The sequence below is a fragment of the Plecotus auritus genome (genome assembly GCF_963455305.1).
Source record: "Plecotus auritus genome assembly, chromosome: 5".
Taxonomy (NCBI): Eukaryota; Metazoa; Chordata; class Mammalia; order Chiroptera; family Vespertilionidae; genus Plecotus; species Plecotus auritus.
This window is the reverse complement of record NC_137776.1, coordinates 168,826,899-168,847,746: the sequence shown is the minus strand read 5'-3', so window position 1 is coordinate 168,847,746 and position 20,848 is coordinate 168,826,899. Positions and strand designations below refer to the sequence as shown.

General features: G+C 41.4%; 2 protein-coding genes across 14 annotated transcripts in view; one reads left to right on the top strand and one right to left on the bottom strand.

Moving 5' to 3' along the window:
• Nucleotides 1-1,917, bottom strand: part of SLC31A1 (solute carrier family 31 member 1) — a 45,344-nt gene extending 43,427 nt beyond the window's left edge. The window contains exon 1 of one of the 6 annotated variants that reach the window (XM_080669520.1): nucleotides 1,455-1,917. The gene's annotated coding sequence lies outside the window, so the exon portion shown is untranslated. Of the gene's footprint in view, nucleotides 1-542 lie in introns of all 6 variants that reach the window. The other 5 variants (XM_080669525.1, XM_080669522.1, XM_080669519.1 and 2 more) reach the window with 5 other exon arrangements.
• FKBP15 (FKBP prolyl isomerase family member 15) overlaps nucleotides 1,471-20,848 on the top strand; it is a 50,350-nt gene continuing 30,972 nt past the window's right edge. For all 8 annotated transcript variants that reach the window (XR_013960660.1, XM_080669511.1, XM_080669512.1 and 5 more), the window contains exons 1-7: nucleotides 1,471-1,626; nucleotides 8,980-9,092; nucleotides 13,800-13,884; nucleotides 14,394-14,463; nucleotides 18,554-18,628; nucleotides 19,359-19,457; nucleotides 20,682-20,831. Coding sequence is in view for 7 of the 8 variants with exons in the window: in XM_080669511.1 (XP_080525637.1) it covers nucleotides 1,574-1,626; nucleotides 8,980-9,092; nucleotides 13,800-13,884; nucleotides 14,394-14,463; nucleotides 18,554-18,628; nucleotides 19,359-19,457; nucleotides 20,682-20,831 (645 nt within the window). In the remaining variant the exon portion in view is untranslated. The remainder of the gene's footprint in view (nucleotides 1,627-8,979; nucleotides 9,093-13,799; nucleotides 13,885-14,393; nucleotides 14,464-18,553; nucleotides 18,629-19,358; nucleotides 19,458-20,681; nucleotides 20,832-20,848) is intronic.

Here is a 20,848-nt window from a genome sequence, read left to right as displayed (position 1 = left end):
AACAAAGAATTAATAAGAATTCATTATGGGCAAGAAAGCATAGTGCTCTGTGACACAAGGAGATATCAAGATGAATAAAACGATCCCTGTCCTTGAGAAGCTTACAATTTAGAAGTACACAAATTATAACAAAAAGCATAACAAGGGAAGTGCCAAAAGGTTCGAGGTTCTCAGGGAAGGAGATACCAATCACTTCACTTCCATTTCATGCTAACAGATTAAAACATTCAGGTAGGGGACACCTGTTGTACTAATCTGACTGAGAGAAGCTGGCGTGCAATTCCAGTGAGATCTATGGAAATGGACGCTTCAGTGGGACATCACTTGCTTTACCCACACCTTGGCTAAGGAAGGCCTATCTAGAAGTTGTTCCAAGAAATGTTAACCAAAGAAATATAAGAAACAGAGAGGGTGGGAACTGGAGGCAGAGAAGTCGGCCAAGAACTGATGCTGACTTAAGTCTGTGAAAGGAAGACTGAGCAAAACCCAGGCGGCTGGGGCTGGAGATTTTCAGCTTCTAACGTTTCCTCCTGTCCACTGACCTGCACAGGCCGACTCTAGAGAGGGGACCTTTCTCAAGAGGTAGCCACAGTCCAGCAATAACCACTCCGGGCGGGCGCAGTGCTTAAGGGCTGATAAGTACTTGCATCAGCTCCTTAGCTCCTGAATCGAGAGGCCAGGGATCCAGCCCCAGTCTGCCCTTTACTCTGGGTGACCTCGGACTAGTCATTCAAGTACTTAGTTCCTTCTTTTCCTACCTGTAAATTCTGGGATTATGAGAATGGGACTGAATTCGATGACCTCTGGGGTCTAAAAGCTTCTTGCCAGCCGGCACACAGAAGCACTGGACAAATGGCCCGTCGAGTAAATAGCGAGGTCGGCCACGGGGTACAAAAGGTAGGGGCGCCAGGCCCGTTTTATAGAAGGGGAAACTGAGGCACCGAACATCTTGCCTCAAGGTCACTCCAGCTAAGTCACTGCTGGTGCCCGGCCGAAAGCTGAGACCTCCAGACTGCCAATCCCGGGCCCTTTTCCTTTCGCCGAGCAGAGAAAGCTGGCGCTGAGAGTCCAGGTCCCGGAGGGGAAAGGGCTGTGCTCGTGCCAAGGTTGAGAGAGGGGCGAAGGAGGCCTTACCTTCCCAGATCGAGTCCCGCCACTGGCGCCTCCCTTTCAGAATCTTAACCAGTTGCCCCCTCACGACTCTTCATCAACCCCCTCCACTAGTGACCGGCTCGACGTGTCCACGATTGCCACAGAGGCCGCCAATTCCCGCCCCTGCTCCGCCCCCTGCCTCATTGGCCAATCCCTGCGCAGGACGTCGGCGCTCCCGCGGATTTCGCCGCCTCTGGAGGCTGGAGAAGCCTGACGTCACGCAGCGCGCGTGCCTCCCAGGTCCTCCCATTAGTCTTTGCCCCACCTCCTCCAGAGCCTGGTTCTCCTGACCCGCGGACTACCGTGCGAGAGTTCGTCCTGCCGTATAGCAGCACTCCTCCGCGGCATTTCACGACGTCGACGGCTAAAGGCCTTGGAAACGCTCCGACTTCCTCCCGGCTGCCGGGCGAAAGCCAGCGCGATGTTCGGTGCGGGCGACGAAGATGACACTGACTTCCTCTCGCCTAGCGGCGGGTGAGTGTGAGTGACTGTGAAGCGTGGGACAGAAGGCGTGGCTGAGGAAGTCGGGCAAATGGTTGGAGGGGTCGCTCTCTTTTCAGACCTCTTCCCAACTTCCGGGTCCAGACCCGTGCCACAGTCCGGTGCTCTGCAGACAGGTCTCAGAATTCTGGCAGAGCTCCAAACTGCTGAGTCTGTCCACCTGCATTCTGGGCCTGCCATCTCCCCATGACACGCAATATGACTCTGAGGTTCGCCTTTTGCTTTCTGGGTCACAGTTTCTCCTGTGAAATGCGGGTGATTGCTGATGAGAAGACCTGCCTCACGAGTTTTTATAGGAGTCACTTGGGGCCAATATAAGACTTTCTCTTCTGGAGGGGGGGCAAGGTGATGATGCTTAAGAATTAGCCTTGGTGAGTCAGCTTCAGCATCCTTCAAGGATGTCACCTTTTGGGTACTTTCTCTTCTTCCACCACCCCAGGCGGGAAAAAAATGTTTTCTCTTCCTTATTCCCACAGCTAGGCGTGATTATCTCTGTTCTTGCACACCGAACCTCCTGATTATGAGTCCTGACAGGACAGAGATCTGTAGGGAGCCCAATCTAAGAGACTGCGGTCGCTATTCCCTGCTTCCATTCATTGTACATACTGGTCTGGGGTACCGTGTTTCAAGCGGCAGCTCTTATGTCTCCTCCAGTAATGAGTTTAGCCATTTCCCTTGTGTTGTGTCAGTAGACAGCTTGACTCCCTTTAAACTTGTGAGCTAACAAGTTCTGATACTTGCAGAACCTTTCTTTGAACATTTGTTTAACAAATTTAAGAATGTATTGAAGAATGATGAATACAACAACATATACCCCTTTTTCTACTGAATGCTAAAAGGTTGCAAAGATGATCAAGCCTGTCCTCAAGTTGCTTCCAGTCTTGGTAGAGATTCAATACATAAAATGACACTGCCTTTCTTTTAACTTACACGGAGACTAGCTTTACTACCTATCCTTAGTCCTTTAACTACCCCCACTTTGGATGGCCTTTGTTCTCTAGTTCCACTTTGGGTTCTTTCAGTTCTCAGTTGTTTTAGAGTTAAGCTGTGCTTTGATTCATTTTTTCCCCTATTCCACCTGGAGCACTCATGAAAATGTCCACGCAATCCAGCCAGCTGCTGTTGACTATGCAGTAAGCCTTTTGAATTAATGTTTTTTTCATACAAACCTGTTTTGTACATGGCTGTGCCATGTGAAAGTTTACAAGATTAAATTCACATTCTTCACTAGGTGAAAGTATTTGGGGATGTCTGTAAGTGAGTGTTAGAGCTTTTGATTTTCATGCAACAAGCAGTCCACTGCTGACTGAAAATTACAGGGTGAAAATGACAGTCATGTGCTCTTTTCCAAATTCCTGCCCTGAGATCAGTTCTTGGTGGCTCAGCGAGGCTGCTTTCCTGAGCAGGCTCAGAGGACCTGAAGCGCTTTAGTTCTAGGCATGTGACTGTGCTCTTAAACATAGACAACAGCTAATTGAATGGTAAAAGGCTTAGTAAACAAAGTTATATAGATACGTTATTTTTGTTCCCAGTAATAACCAGAAAAACCGAATCAGATTTAAGATTGAGGATATAGGAAGTTTCACCAATATTCTCTGATTCAGCTATTCCGTGTTTGGTTTCTCTAAGGAAGTAGAACACATGACAGCAGCACTTCCTGTTTTATAACTGTAATTTACTGTAAATATACTTGCTTATTAATTTTTAAGTATCTTGACTTAAGTATATGACTTACTTGATTCCATTTAGAATATGCAAGCCTGATAGAAAAGGGAGTATTAGTGTCTAGGATGGCTATCTAGATGATTGATGTGTTCCAAGTTTCCAGGCCTCTTAAAGTCCATGGTTAACTTAGAAGTAGTAATCAGGAAGTTTGTGTTTTTGGAGGGCTTAGCTCTTTCCCCACCGTTGTGACTTTGAAATGAAGAAATATATCAGTGCCTGCTAATTATATGGTACTTGGCTTCCACTAAAGCAGATAGGAATAAGGCAAAGTTCTTGCCCCTTAAGAAACTTCTAGTTTAGTAGTAGAGAAAAATCAATCTAGTAATAGTAATCACAAAGCATTTTAAGGGGCTACTTATGTATATACTTATGTTTTAGATTATATAAAAGACTAGTGGCCCCGTGCATGAAATTCATGCGACGGGGGTGAGGGGGGTGTCCCTCAGCCCAGCCTTCACCCTCTCCAATCTAGGACATCCCTTTCACAATCTGGGACCGCTGGCTCCTAACTGCTCACCTGCCTGCCTGCCTAATTGCCCCTAACCACTCTGCCTGCCGGCTTGATCAACCCCAACTGCCCCCCCCCTTCTGGCCTGATCACCCCTAACTGCCCACCCCTGCGAGACTGATCGCCCCCAATGGCCCTCCCCCCCGCTGGCCTGTTCCGCCCCCCCCAACTGCCTCCCCTCCCCCCGCTGGCCTGCTTGCCCCAAACTGCCCCCCCTGTCGGCCTGCTCGTCCCTAACTGCCCTCCCCTGCCGGCCTGATCGCCCCTAACCGCCTCTGCCTCGGCCCACCACCATGGCTTTTGTCCAGAAGGATGTCCGGAAGGTCTCCCGGTCTAATTAGCATATTACCCTTTTATTAGTATAGATATGTGAAGGCAAATCTGATTAGCATAGTAATGATGACCAGTATAAAGGTAGAAAAAGGTAAGTCTGGAACTGATCATCAAGAAGTATTTTTAAGTTACTTAAAAGACACAGAAAAGCCTAGATTCTAATGCTGATTCTGCCCTAATTAGGAGTGTGACGTTAGACAAGTCACTTCTCATCCTTGGCTCTCCATACCCTAACCTGTTAAGTTATGGGGTTTTCCTCAGATGATCTTTGAGACCTTTCTCAATTCTAAAGTTTTGTATTCTTGTTAATATCAGTTTATAGTTGCAGGCCAGTTTATGCATAGATTGACCATGGTTCTCTACAGGAGTGTCTGAGTTGAATCAACATTTTAAGGTAATAGGATGTGTGCACATGTATATAAAATAATATATGGTGTACTTAATGCCAGGCAGCGTATGTCCTTCTAAGTAATACATTTACATTATCATATTTACTTCTCTCTACTACTCTATGACATCGTTTTTACTATTATAACCATTTTACAAATGGGCATATAAGTATCAGAGAGGTAAGTTGCCCAAGGCCACGCAGCTAAAAAGTAAAAGAGCAAAGAAGTACTTAAACAACAAAAAGAACCCTATTTATTAAAATAGATTGATGTAGCATAAATGCATGTGTTACTTATTTTGATGAGAAAAGAAAAGGAGTATAAAACTAAGGTTAGATAAAGACTTTGGCAACTAAGTGCCCTGGCTAACATTTATTTTTTAAAATGTAATTAATACTGTAATGACTTTTCCCATGAATTGTAAACAAAGAGACTTAAGTCCATAGTTAGCAAACCCCTATTGGGGATCGAGCCTGAAACCCGGGCATGTGCCCTGACCAGAAATCAAACCCCTACCTCCTGGTTCATGGGTTGACACTCAATCACTGAGCCATACCGGCCAGTGCTCCATTGATTTTTAGAGAGAGTGAGAGGGAGGGAGAGAAACATCGATGTAAGAGAGACACATTGACTGGTTGCCTCCCACATACACTGGACTATGGCCATGGGTTGAACTTGCAACCAAGGTACATGCCCTTGACCAGGAACTGAACCTGCAACCCTTCAGTCCAGGGCCCAGTGCTCTAACTGCTGAGCAAAACTGTCAGGGCAGCAAGCCCATTCTTGCTAACATAGTTAGATAAGTACATGTGAGAATACTTTAGAAGTAGAAAAATGTAATGATTTATAAGATGCTTATGTATTGTTTATTTTAAAATATTAATAGAAAATAGAATTAATCTGGGAAATAATTGGGTTGACCTGGCTCTAGGATTGATTTTGCAATCATTAATTAGCTGGCCTTTAGAACCTCTGTGGAAATATTGTTTGCCTATGACACTTGTTTTTCCCTTGAAAAAAATATTCCTGCAAAATAAAAATAGCAAATCCAATACACATAGTTTACTGAAGCTAACCATGGCATTCTTTTCTTATCAACTGCCTGTGTATAAGCTATTATATCTTAACTGGGATCTAAACTTTGTAAATTGTTCACTATGTTAAAGGCATTGCCCAGCTCCTTTAGAATCTTAGTCTTTTACGGATTCTGCCCAGATTGCCCTGGCTAAAAGGAGAAATCTTGGTCTCTCCTAAATTTTATTAGCATTTGTTGATGTCTTATTTAGGCTAGCACTGCTCTCCACACTTACAATCACATTTAAACCTCAGTCCTTTTAAGTAGGCGTTGTTGGCCCCATTTACAGGAAACTGAAAGGAAGCTAATAGTACACTACCTTGAGAAAACAAGGTAATAGTTTCAAATCATATTACATTTATTTTGCAAATTGCTGATATATGTTATACATTAAAATTGTTGGGAAGTTTTAATATTTACTTCACCTAAACTAAGGATGCTTTTGGAGGAAAGGAGCTCAGAGCTAGACTAGACTTTGAGTTCATTTATTGAGCCTATTACATACAAGAGCTTAGACAAAATATACAGTCAAGTAGTGATTAAAATAAATAATCAGTTACCCTGTTATATGATTGAATAACTTTATTAATCTCTGTGAAGTATAACTCCATACAACAGCTACCTGTTATATATTTTACTAGAGGCCCAATGCACGAAATTCGTGCAAGAGTAGGCCTTCCTTCCCCTGGCTGCCGGCACCGGCTTCCCTCTGGCCCCTGGGGCCCGGGCTTCCCTCGCAGCCCCGGCTTCGTCTGGAAGGTCCTCTGGTCTAATTAGCATTTTACGCTTTTATTATTATAGATAGTTTGCAATCATATATTATGTAATTCCCCTGTATAAACTCCCTGTATAAGAGTGTATAAGCTCCTTCTATATAGAACCCAGTTTTGCTCACCAGTGTATACCCAGTACTCAGCACAGTGTCTGGCACAGATTTCTTGAATGAATTCTATAGGAGCTCCTAGGAAGATCACCTAACCTAGACTTTGAGATTAGGGCAGCTTCCAGGGGGAAGGGAGAAACAGGAAGAATGTTTTAGGCAGAAGGAACAACATGTCCAAAGGCTGGACATTAGAAAGATCTTGCCTTACTTCAGAAACTAAAATGTGGCTGTAGCACACAGTTGGATTGGAGAAATGGCCAGATAGGAAGCTGGGGGGATAAGGAAAGGTAAGGTCTTGAAGGGCCTTGTAAAGTTGCCTGTGGAGTTTGCATTTTTTGTATTATTGAGGTGTCCTTGAGGGTTTTAAGGAGGAAAGAGAGTCACATTTGTTTATTTGAAAGATTACTGTGGGTGCACAGAGAATGGATAAGAAACAGGCAAGCCCAAGGCTGGGAGATGAGTCAGAAAGTTGTAATAATTCTAGCTGGGTAAATGTGTTGGTTACCTGAAATAGGGAAGTGGCAATGAGGATGGGTAGAAGTGACTGGGTTCAAGAAATGTTTAGCAAGTAAAATTAAATGGACTCTGGAATTGGTTATGAACACCAGGGGGAAAAGAGTCAAGGATGATCCCCAGATTTCAGTTTGGTTGTGGGCGTTTGCAGAAATAAATAGTAAGTAATGGCACCCTTTTTTGGAAACTGATGAAGGAAGGTCGCAGGTAAATTTGTCCTATGTGGACTCCACTCCAAAACTCTGCCTGCACTCTAAGTAGGTACTGCCCAGTGTCTGGCAAGAAGGAAGAGCTGCTTTTCACTTCTTTCACCTTGCTGGGATACATGTATGGTGACAGTGATTTTTTCCCAGCCAGACAAAATAGTAGACCTGAAATTGTTATCCTTATCCTGCTTACAAGGTTGGCACTTGGCTGACTTCTAGGAACTTTATTGGTAAACAGTTCCCCACCTTGATATAAAGCTTCCCATAAATGATAAGCATGGCTCACTTGCCTAAACTGTTTGTACAAACAATATGATTCATGAACCTTGTCTTCCTTCTGGGATTCTAGAATTTTGGCACATGTTAGAGGGTTTCCATTTATCAATCCCTATTGGCTCAAAGCCTGGGGAATTAAGCCTCTAAGTTGTTCCCTGGTAGACCACATTCACACATATTGTTACAACTCATTGCTGGAGTAATTAAATGTATCCTGTATTACTCCATTGGGAGAGGACTCGTGGAAGCTTGCTCCTGGTGTCCTCTGAACTTTGCCCCAGTGCTCTTTTTCCCTTTGCTTATGTTGCTGTGTATCCTTTTGTTGTAAAAGATCTTTGCCATGAGTACAACTATATGCTGAGTCTAGAACCTGGTGGTGGTCTTGGGAACCCTGACCCAAAATGTCATTGACCAAGAGAGGAAGCACAAAAGTAAAAACAGGATTTGCCAGGGCAGTGCGGATTGGAAGATAAGAGTTCTGGTTTGGACATGTTATCTTGCATTTGTGTTGCCTGTGGGATACTGTGTTGTCTGATACTCAGCAGCAAATTCTGGGCTGAGGACATAGATTTGAGCATTATCAGCATTTGGATAGCACTTGATACCAAGGTAAATAAATTAGATTGTCAAGGGGGAGAGAGTATAAAATCTTGGGGCATGGACATTTAAAGGTTGAGCAGAGGAGGAAGAGTCCAAGAAGTTAGGTAAGGATCCAGAGAGAGGGGAAGGCAAGAAAGGGATCCCTTTAGTTTTATTAAGGTCTTATTTGGGCTAATCCCTCTTCCCAACCCACAGGTTTCCCCACAGAAGTGAAGGGAAGATTTTGTTTGAAGAACATAATAGTTGACAGTGTAAAAAGGCAACATGAAGGCCAAATTAGACAAAGACTGGTAAATTATGTTTAGTAACAAAGATGTTGGTGACCTTAGCAAAAGTAGTTTTAGTGGAATGGTTATGGAAGAAGATTAGATTGCAAGGAATGATGAAAGAATGGTTCTGCTAGTTAGATAAAATGACAGATGGGACCATGTTTGATGGAGTAACTTTGTAGTACAGTTCAATTTACTTTATTCCAACTTATTTTAAAACTAATAAAAAGTAAGAAACTATGACTTGCTAAAGGCAAGAATTTACAGTTTGAAGAGACCATCGAGAGCATCTAGAATCAACCACCTCAATTTACAGATGCAGAAACTGAGGTCCAGAAAGAAGAAATGCCTTGACGGGTAGGGTCAGCCGATGCTGTTCAGATTAGAAATACAATCTTGATTTCAAAGACTCTTTACTTCCACTTCCAGTATTGAATGGTGGGATATACAGTCAAAGGAGGTATTTATTCAATGTTGGAGGTGAGCAGCATTTATAACGATGCCAGGTTTGAGATATGTCAGATGAAATGTCATTTTCATTTTCTACAGTGCCAGATTGGCCTCTCTTTTTGGACGGGATCAGGCGGCTGCTGACCATGGAAATGAATTCTTCCAGTACACAGCCCCAAAGCAGCCTAAGAAAGGCCAGGGAGCAGCAACAGGTAAGTTAAGAGGTTAGGATTGGCCCCTATCACGTTAGTTGAAAGTATAAACAGCCTTCCAAAAGTGATATGCTAGATTGTTCATCCTTGGTCAGTCTGGCCAACCTCACTACCAGTGGTGCATGCCTCTCCAGCTCTGAGATATGAATTCTGGCAGGTAGATAGTGTGCCATTTGTTTGAAACTGATGAAGGAAGGTCGCAGGTAAGCTCTTCTGCTCCGTGTGGACACCACTCTCTGAAACCCTGTCCGCACTCCAGGTAGGTGTTGTCCAGTGTTTTGGCGAGAGGAAGAGCTGCTTTTCACTTCTTTTCCTTGCTGGGTTAGATGTATGGTGAGAGTGAATTTTTCTCAACTAGACAGTGATGCTCAGTGCTAAATTTGTGTACCTTTCATCATGATGGACACAAAAGAAAATTGAGTGACATTTGTTGAATGAAAGGAGAGAAGGGGGACTGATATTTCTAAAATGCCTGTTATGTGTCTGGTCTCAGGTGATTTACATAGATTTTTTTTTTAATCCTCACTCAAGGATATGTTTTTATTGATTTCGGGGCAGGGGAAGGGTGAGAGAGAGAAACATTGACTGCTTTCCATACGCACCCGACTGGGCAGTTAACCTGCAACCTGGGTATGTGCCCTGATCCGGAATCGAACCCGTGACCTTTCAGTGTACTGAGCTACTCCAACCAGGGTAGATTTTCTTATTTAATTCTCACAATTCTGTGAAATAGGTGAGACTACCACCATTTTAGATTCTCAGAGAGGTTTAGGGATTTGGTCACAGTTATACAGCAGTAAATGACAGTTGAAATTTGAACCTTGATCTGATTTCACTCCAAAGGTTTTCTTCCCTCCTACACTTTGCTGTCTTTGTGTAAGAACCTGAAGAGGAATGAGGGACTGATAGAAACAGCCCTGAGCTACCAGCACTGGGCTGGAGAGAGAGATTAAATATTTGTTGAACGAAGATGAAAGTATTGCATTCCTTTTAATGCTAGGCACAATGCTGGCACTGAGGATGTGAGGATATTTAGAATTGAATAGTTGCAGTGGTTACCATGTGGCCCCAAAGGTCTAAGATATTTACTGTTTGTTCCTTTACAAAAAATGCTTGCTGACCCCTGCTCTAAATCTTACCTGTCACTTTTGGCAGCTGTGCTGTGGATTTCTGGTCCTGTTCTCTAAGCCCTAACCTGGCCAGATTTCTAGTAGGCTGTGCCTTTACATTTAACAGCTGTGTGCTTCTGACTCAATTTAAAGTGGTCGAGTTAAAGGATGTAGATAAACAGAAACAACCTAAGGCCCCACCCAGTGAAGTAACTTGAATTTTAGAAATCAGGCAACAACTATTAAGCTAATTATACTTTCAGAAAAGAATTATAGAGGCATTTGAACTTAAACATTACTTATACAATCTTATGTAGGCATTTACAAATAAAAAGCAAAATAGCAATATAGGGGACCCTTCCGTTCAAGGGATATTTATATGTAAGAAGTCTTTGTGGGGAAGATGGCTGAAGCATAGCTCTTGAATCTTTTCAGATTTCAATATAAAAATAGAGCAACTAGATATAAATACAAACCTATGGATAATATTTACAACAAAACCAATTGAAGTGGTATCCTCATAAACCCCCAGATATAAGCAGGTATGGACAAACCACTGACAGCCACAAGGCTTGCATGGTATCAGCATTTGCATGGGAGCGAACAGGGACACAGTGGTAGAATATCTGAGTCTGAGAATGGGAGAACCCCAAAATAGCCAGTAGGTGTTCATGGAAAATATGGTAGGCCAAGCTGAAAGTGCAAAGTGTTTTACCCACTCTACTTGTGGCTAACTACAAGGGGTTGATGATTGGGACTACAAGAATGGGAGCACTCTTGCTCCTATGAACTTGTGAAACTCACCCACTGACCTTGCAGGACAGGTTCCCACACTGAGAAGAACCTGCTGGGAGTGGGATTCAAATTGAGGAGGACAGAGATATTAGAGTGAAGGAGAGAAGATGCAGGTGAGCGTAAAGATAGAAGTAGAATAATAAAGTCTCAGGAGGAAGCCACCCTATTTTTTAACTTTATAGAAAAAGAACAGAAGAGGGAGCTCTACTCCTAAGAGTTCAGAAAAGTAAATTTCACAAAAAATGAGCAATAGAAAAGTCTCACATACAAAGTTATTATAAGAACAGAGAGAGCAAGGAACAGAATAATATCCCTGCAGACAGTGAGAGATCTCTTCTGTGAGAATGTTTCTCCCTGAACAGATCAAAATTACGACCACTTATTAACATTAATAACATAACACATGAGATGAGAACATAAATGCGAATTAACAGATTATGCCTTAAGAGAAATAGAAGGTTAACAGGAGGAAATTAAGTAAAAAAATTGAGATTTCAAAAGAAAGTGACAAATATTAACGATAGCAAAGATCCAACAAATGGGGAGGAGGGTGAGAAACAAGAAAACTTTGTTCAAAAAAAAAAAAAAGAGACTTGAAACCACATGCTATTAAAAAAAAAAAGTCCTCGTGAGTTGGGAATTCAAGAATCTGTGCAATGCTGATTTCAGAGAGGAAAAAATGCAAAGCCAGTGAGAACATCATATGATTCTGAGTATCTGACTCATTCTTCCAGCAATCCACAAACAACCTTCCATTTCCAGGACATTAGATAGGGAGATCAGAGTGTACTGGGACAAGTTACACCATCCTGGAGGACCATGCTAGGTTGACCTCAGGGAGACAGTAATTTTTCTCAGTGTTTTCAGACTTATCCTCATAACCTAACTCTGGCCTTAGTTACTTTTTTCCTGTCATACACTGCTTATTAGGAGAAAAGTTACAGTATTACATATAGCTGGAAAGAGCTGATTGAATTAAAAACTAGGTATAGGTTTTTACTAAATAATAAGGAAAACATGAACACCAGACTAGGAAAATAACCAACCAGCATAAATAGACAATTCATCAAAACAAAACAAAGCAAATGGTCAGTATACATCTATAGAAAATGTTAAATTTTGGCCTCCCTGTAATCAATAAATGCAAATGAAAGCCACAATGAGAATGCATTTCCCTTTCCCTACTGCCTCCCTCCCATTGGTAAAGATTTTAAAAGATAATTTCTTCTTATTAGCAGGCCGCAAAGCTGGTGGACTCAAACTGCTACTGGGAGTGTAAACTGTATGGCATTTCTCAAGGGCATTTGGGCAGGATGTAACAAAATCTTAAAATTGTTTACACACTTTCACTCCACATTTTCATTTTTAGAAATTTCTTCTAAGAAAGTAATTAGAGGTACACACAAAAATGTGCATTTTAAGGATGTTCACCATAGCATTATTTATAATAGAGAAAAATTGGAGGCAGCGCAAAGAAATAGCAAACAATAGGAAATTGGATACATTTTGATTATTTTATATAGCCACGAAAAAACATTTTTAGGACTATTTTGTCTTTGTTTTGGACACTGTTTTGAAGAATAAAAGGAAATGCCTATATTAAGTGAGAAAAGGAGGTTGTCAAATGATATCATTGATGTTGTTTGGAAAAGGTAAAGCTGCCGAGTTTGTGTGTGTACAAAAAGGACTAGGAATAAATACATCAAATTATTAACGTTTATTTTTGGGTGGTGAGATTACAGGTTCGTTTTTCTTTTTCTTTGTGTATTTCTATATTTACTAAGTTTTCTGCAGTATACATGTACTCTACAGACAGAAAAATTGTGTCAATATGAAATTAAAAAGCAAAATTTGACTGTAAATTTTAAAAGATCTTGCTGGCTTTATTCAGCAGTTCCTGAATCAGGCAACATCCAATCTAGCAGATTGAAAAGAGCTCCAAGGAACTGTATAAAATGAGAGAATTTTATAAGCAAAAAAGGACAGGAACACAGAAGTTATAGTAGGCAAAACGCAGATTGTATGTCTCGAGATTACTTTCCTTTAGGGGATAACAGTGGGTCTATCAGGCAGATTACCTAACTAGTGCTGATCAGGCAGTTCCTGATTGACTGGTTAAAGCTTCCATTTCTGGGACAGCCAAAACTGTAATTAAGTCTCAGTTTGTTGACATGGAGCTTAGCAAACTGACTTTATTTTGGACCTGTTGTCTTGTTTTTATCAATACAAAATAAAAATAAATCAAACAAGGATGCTTTTGAAAATAAGTCCTTAGTTGTTATGTCCACTCTAATGTTCTCACTACTCTTCCATCAGCACATTCAAGTTGTGAGTGTAAATATGTGATTTACTCTAAATATACTGTTTTAAAACACTAGCGTTTCTTTCACTGTGAAAGGTAAGTAATGGCTGTAATCTGAGTATCGTCAATTTTCTACTTCTAAACTAAGGGAAGGGGAAATAACTTCATTTATTATAGCTCTCAAAATATTGGAAGGGGAAAAGAAAGTAGATGGAATATGACTTGTTTTCTTGTCCAGCCCAAAGTCTTGTTTAAAATGGAAATGAAGCCGTGGGCTTAGGCTTGCTGCTATCACTGTGTAAGGCCCTTAGGTGCTTAAAGCCTCCATTTCCTCATCCCCAGATGAGGTCATGTTTTATGGATCAAATGAGGATAATGGTCATAAAAGCATTTTAACATTAACTATAAGGCTTAAGGAAGAATTTTAAGCAGTTTTAATGGTTAAAAAATCAGTTTCAAGAAAGAAATGAATGACAGCTTTGTTTTCTTCCTCATCTTTAGGAAATCAGACGGCACCAAAAACAGCACCCACCTCAACAGGCACTTCCACAGTATTGGTTGCAACAGCAGTCCATGCATATAGATAGTAAGTAGCTGAGAAGGAATGCTTTCTGAAGTTGGGGGTGGGCTAAACTATCTTTTCTCAGTAAGCCTCTGTTCATTGCAAAATGGCTACCCTGCTTTTCCATAGGAAAAGTATCAATAATGCTTTTTTACTTTCCATTTTTCCAACGTCTCATAAAACTTTGAGGAGCCATTATCTTGTGTTCTCTCTCTCTATCTATCTCTCTCTCTCTCTTTTCCCCTCTTCCTCTCTCTCCCCCCCTCTCCCTCTCTCTCTCTCTCTCAACTGCATATACCTCAACAACTGCCTTTCCAAGTGCTCAAAGAAAGATACTTCACTGAGATATAAATAGTAGATATTTAAAGAGTAAAGGTATCGTGTAAGAGCTTTTAATTATAAACTGCTCACCTCTATTCCTTTCTAGAGATTCAATGACTAGATTTCCCACTTTTTTCATAGCAGAAAAGAAAGCTGGTTCTGCTTAGTTTAAGGAAGTATTAATACCTGTTGTTTTTGTTTTGCTTCTATAGCACAAATGGTCAATATGTAAAGCAGGGCAAATTTGGTGCTGCAGTCCTGGGAAATCACACAGCCAGAGAGGTGAGATTGCCCCACATCTCATGTATATTTAAGTGTCCCAAATCCTACTCATGAGCTGGTTTCCCTCTGGGCTTGCCCAGTGTCTCATGTGTCAGAGGATTAAAATGATTGTGTTGAATGTACATTTTTAACATTAGGTATATAGTAACATTTATAGTCACATTTTGCTTACGATCGTGCATTAAAACAAATCCAGCCACTCACTATTTTTAAGTTTAATTTTTATGATATAAACCTGGCTTAAGAATTCGGAGTTTTAGAGCAAACATTTACCAAGGACAGTGATCGGCAAACTGCAGCTTGTGAGCCACATGCGGCTCGCGAGCCGCGGTTTGCCGCTCTGTTGACTAATGAGTTTGCCGACCACTGACCTAGACTCTCGAATCGAGTAATTACAGGCTGTTGTTGTTCCTTGTGATTAAGCCCCTATCCAGTGGTCGGCAAACTCATTAGTCAACAGAGCGGCAAACCGTGGCTCGTGAGCCGCATGTGGCTCGTGAGCCACAGTTTGCCGACCACTGACCAAGGACATCCCTTTGTTAGACAATGAGCAACACTTAGTGTACAATATGTCCTTGTACCTGCATTAATGACTAGTATTTATCCTTTGAAAATTTGATGAGATGGACCACCAGTCACAGAGTAAAATACTGGTTTGGGTCAAAAAGAAGATGTGGCCCGGTCAGTGTGACTCAGTGTTTGAGTATTGACCTATGAACCAGGAGGTTACAGTTCAACTCCCAGTAAGGGCACATGCCCAGGTTGTGGGCTTGATTCCCAGTAGGGGGTGAGCAGGAGGCAGCTGATAGATGATTCTTTCTCATTATTGATGTTTCTATCTCTGTCTCCCTTTCCCTTCCTCTCTCTGAAATTAATTTAAAAAAAGAAGAAGAGGATGTGGCTAGAAGCCCTGATACTGATTTACTTTTGTGGGTTATATCTAGCTTCAAATTCTGCTTCAGAAGGTTTTGAATATTGTTGAAATAAGCATAAGAAATTACAGAATTTCAGAGGTCCAGAGAACGTGGATTCCATACTCCTCAGAGACTCTGAGACATAGAGAGATAAGATGACCTGTCCAGGGTAACTAATATAATAGACAACACTCATTTGTGTTAAAAACAGACAAACAAAAAACTTAATTATGGAAATTTGGAAACATAATAGTGGGACTAGAATAATGAACTCCGAGATACTCATTATTAGGCCCTAACCGTTATTAATCTTATTTTACCTTAAACCCAGCCAGTCTTCCTTCTTCCCCCCTCAAATTATTTTGAGTACATTTCCAGCATACAATTTTAGCTGTAAATTTTTTAGTATGTATCTCTGAAAGAAAGGGATTTTTAAAAATGTAACCATTATGCTACTATCACACCTAAAAAAACCCACAATAATTTTTTGATGTTCATTCACTAGAAACTAGTATTCAAATTTCCCTGATTGTCTCTTTTTTCTTTCTTTTTTTTTTTTAGTTTGTTTTAATTAGGATCTAATAAGGTTCATATATTGCACTTGGTTACTATATCCCTTAATCTGTTTCATTTTCCCAGCTGGAGGTAAATAAACTCTGGTTGTTCCTTATTTTGTTATGTTAGAACCACAATGGTTATTATTTAGATCTATTAATTTGTTAGTGGTTGTCATTTGGATCATGAAAATCTGGTATTGGGATTTTACCACCCTTCATTACTAGATAGGATATAGTACTGTGGCAGATAACATTCCTACTGTAACAATTATAAAAAAGGAAATAAATTGCAAAAACTACATTTTAAAATTCATTAGAGAGCTGTGGAAATGATGACTAGATGAACTAAAATTTCAAACATAGGAAAAGGAAAGACTTTCTCATGCAGGATTGTATATGAACCTTCATTAATTGAGTGTTTCCTTCTCTTGAAATTTTGGCTGATGCCTCAGAGTAGAATGAACATTAGGTATGGCTCAAGCACTGAGACTGCTGGGGTCAAAAGACATTGGAATAAAGTAGAGGAGCTCCAAACGCAAGATTTGTTTTTCCCCTTAGGACAGTGGTCGGCAAACTGCCGACCACTGATAGACTCTCAATTCCAATAATTACAGGCTGTTGTTGTTCCTTGTGATTAAGCCCCTATCCCAGTGGTTGGCAAACTCATTAGTCAACAGAGAGGCAAACCGCGGCTCGTGAGCCGCATGTGGCTCACGAGCCGCAGTTTGCCGACCACTGCCTTAGGACATTGCTGAGTTCTGGGATGGTGTGGAAGTCCAGGGGCTGTGCCAGAAAGGCCGAGGGAAACATCTACAATCTTATGGTGCATAGGAGATAAAGTCGTATTACAAGATGGGAACCTGTAACAAGCATCTGACAACCTTCCTCTCAATACATTTGCTAGATTTTTAATTTTGTGGGGAGGAGGCTAAAGAACTCAGCTCAGAATTGCCGATGGGAAGAATGTCCAGGATCGAGAAGTCAGAGACCTTCCAAACTTTCAGTCAAAAGCCTAGGAAGATAGTGCTTGAGAATAGGTACATCCCCATGGAGTGACTCTAAATAATCTGTGATCCTTCCCTGACCAGCTTAATCTGTCATTGGTTTGCATTGAGGTGATCAGTTCTTCACTATCTGCCTAACATAGGAAAAGGAAAGACCTTTCTCATGCAGGATTGTATATGAACCTTCATAGTCTCATCCTCCCCTCTGGGGTTGAATTTTAATCATTTGTTTAACTGGTTTTATGTGTGTGTTCGTTTATTTTTTATAGCAAAGGTGGAAATTTATTGAGAAATAAGCACAGATTCCCACGTGGGGAGGGGGAAAGAGTCTCTGTGTGGTTTTTATGTGTGTGAATAGTAAATATATATGAAATTTGCCATTTTACCATTTAAGTGTATAATTCAATGGCATTAATTACATTCACAATATTGAGTAGCCATCACCACTATCCATTTCTACTTTTTCATCACCCCAAATAGAAAATCTTTAATCATTAAGCCATAACTCCCCATTCCTCCTTCCCTTATCCCCTGGTGACCTTAATCTGTGTCTATGAATTTGCCTATTCTAGATATTTCACATAAGTGAAATCATACAATATTTGTCCTTTTGTGTCTGGCTTATTTCACTTAGCATAATGTTTTCAAGCTTCATCCATGATGTAGCATGTACCAGAACTTCATTCTTTTTTTGTGTCTGAATAATATTCCATTGTCTGTATATAACATATTTTGTTTATCCATTCATCAGTTGATGGACATTTGGTTGTTTCCACCTTTTGGCTATTATAAATAATGGTGCAGTGAACATTGGTGTACAAGTATATGTTTAAGTCCCTGTTTTCAGTTTTTTTGATATATACTAGGAGTGAAATTGCTGTGTCATAAGGTAATTCTATATTTAGCTTTTTGAGGAACTGCCAGACTGTTTCCACAGCAGCTGTACCATTTTATATTCCTACTAGAGGCCCGATGCATGAAATTCGTGCAAGAGTAGGCCTTCCTTCCCTCAGATGCCGGCACTGGCTTCCCTCTGGCACCCGGGACCCGGGCTTCCCTCCAGCCACTGGCAGGCACCTGGGACCCAGGCTTCCCTCCGGCCACCAGCAGGTACCTGGGACCAGGGCTTCCCTTGCAGCCCCGGCTTCATCCAGAAGGTCGTCTGGTCTAATTAGTGTATTACACTTTTATTATTATTAAAGATAAGCAATATATGGGTCCCAGTTTCTTCACTACCTTGCCAACACCGCATTATTTTTTCAGGTTTTTTTTTTATGTACACTTTAGTAAGTATGAAGTGGTTTAATTTGCATTTCCCTAATGACTGATGACTATTAATTATCCTTTCATGTACCTGTTGGCCATTTGTTTCTCTTAGTCACCCATCTAGAAATGAAAACACCAACAGAATAAAGACATTGCAATTACAGTTAAAGAGTAAGGCCAAAATAAAAAGAGATTAAAATGGGTAGTGAGAAGATACAATTTAAAATCTAAGCATTAAGGGATTAACTGAGTTTTGTACCTGTATGAAACACAACCCCTGACATCTTACTGCTAATTTTTTAACTTCTGTTCTCTGTCTTTTTTTCTGCTCATCTTTGCTTGAATACAGTATAGGATTCTTCTTTATATCAGTCAACAACAGCCAGTTACTGTTGCCAAGATTCATCTGAGCTTTGAACTAATGGTAAGACTTCCTATATTAGAATCATTAACTCCCTTGGGATCCTATATAATAAAACCCTACTATGCAAATCGACCAAACGGTTGAACAGCTGGTCGCCAGATGCGCAGTGACTACCAGGGGGCAGACGCTCAACAAGGAGCTGCCCTCTGGTGGTCAGTGTGCTCCCACAGGGGGAGCGCCGCTCAGCCAGAAAGAAGCTGGGCTCACAGCTGGCGGCTGGCGAGTGGAGTGGCAGTGGTGGGAGCCTCTCCCGCCTCCACGGCAGCGCTAAGGACCCCTTGGGGGATGTCCGACTGCTGGGTTAGGCTCGCTCCCCGCAGAGTGTGCCTAAGCTGGCAGTTGGACATCCCCCGAGGGGTCCTGGATTGCGAGAGGGTGCAGGCCAGGTTGAGGGATCCCCCTTCCCCAGTGCACAAATGTTGTGCACCAGGCCTTTAGTAGGTTTATAAGAGAAATTGGTCTGTGCATACCTGGTGGAAATTAGATCTGCTCCTTCAGCCCAGAGTGTCAGACTGGATATATTAACAGAGCATCTTGGAAAGGACTCCTGGCTGCCTTTTGGGAATGTGGACTGAGGGATGATATATGGAAGGTGGGAGGGAAGAAGAGAGTTCCCTGATATCTCTCTTTGGGTCCACTTTAGTCATAACCTTTCTATCTGAGTTTAGGCAGTCAGATTTATCTTCTGTGCTGTCTGGTTGAGTTATGCCAACATTTCTCCTTTCCCCAGGTTCGGCCCAATAACTATAGCACCTTTTATGATGATCAGAGACAAAACTGGTCCATCATGTTTGAGTCGGAAAAGGCTGCTGTAGAGTTTAATAAACAGGTAATACCATCTTATTCTTTCTGTGAAAAGCCAAACACCAGTATGAATTTCATTTGATTTAAGGAAAATAAACTGCTAATACTTTGTAGTGGACAAGCATTAAAAAAACACTAAATTTGTCACTTGAGCTTATTGTATTTCCGGGAAATAATAGGAATATTTAATTCAAATTGCTTAAAAATGAGACTTTAAGAGAAAAAAGATTAAATGTTGTAAACTTAGTTTTTTAAAACAGTTCTACACCCTAGCCAATTTGACTCAGTGGATAGAGCGTTGGCCTGTGGACTAAAAGGTCTCAGGTTTCGTTCTGATCGAGGGCATGTACCTCGGTTATATAGGGGACTAAGGGAGTTAGGGTCCTGGTCAGGGTTGTGGTCTCTACTGATTGGTGTTAGGGTAGGGAGTAGTTGATCATTGCATCTGGTCCTGATGTCAGCCATGGCATTGCTTCATTTTGCTTTGCTGCTTTTCTGGAGCTGAAACACAACTGAGCCTAGATGTTATCTTTAGTTTCATTAAAACTCTATGGTCAATAGACCCGAGGCTTTGTTCCTAAGATTGTTTGCTGCTGACCAGAGCCTCATTGTCTTGAGGGCTTAATGATTAAGGGAGTGGATGTGTAAGGGAGAAAGAGGTGATTCAAGGTGCTGGATGAGGCCAGTGTGAATCGAAAGGAAAGAAAGGAGATAGGTCATATAAAAGAAACGACGTTTCTGCATGGTTACTTTGTCTTTAAAAATGCTTTCAGGATATATTTTTAGAAGCTCCCTTTCTTGCCTACATTCCCAAACCCTGAAGCTGTAAATCGGTATGGTAATGATAGCTAACATTTATGTGTATTCACTGTTACTTTCCAGGCCCTGTGCCTAGTACTCTACTTGTGTTAGTTCAATCTTCATAACTACCCTAGAAGATATGCAAAGTTTTTGTCTCCATTTTACAAAAAACCCTATGAAATAAGGTTCACAGAGGTTAAGTTATTCGGCCAAGATCACAAGTTAATAAGTGGTTTATTAACTCAGATCTGTACTCAGACTGACTGCAAAGCCATACTCTTTAGACACTTTAATTCCTGGCAACATTACTGACTTTGGAATGGTTTACTTCTAAACACCTAATCTGATTTGTTAGTGGACGCCACTATTTGGAAAAGAGCATTAGCAAAAATGGAGTACTTAACTGAGCTTAAACTAAGTTTATGCTGTTTCAATTTTTGTCTCCCAGGTGTGCATTGCCAAGTGCAACAGCACCTCTTCGTTGGATGCAGTGCTGTCACAGGACCTCACTGTAACAGAGGGCCCTGCGGTGGAAGTTGGAGATTCTTTGGAAGTGGCCTATACCAGCTGGCTCTTTCAGAATCATGCTCTGGGCCAGGTAAGAACATGTTCCCT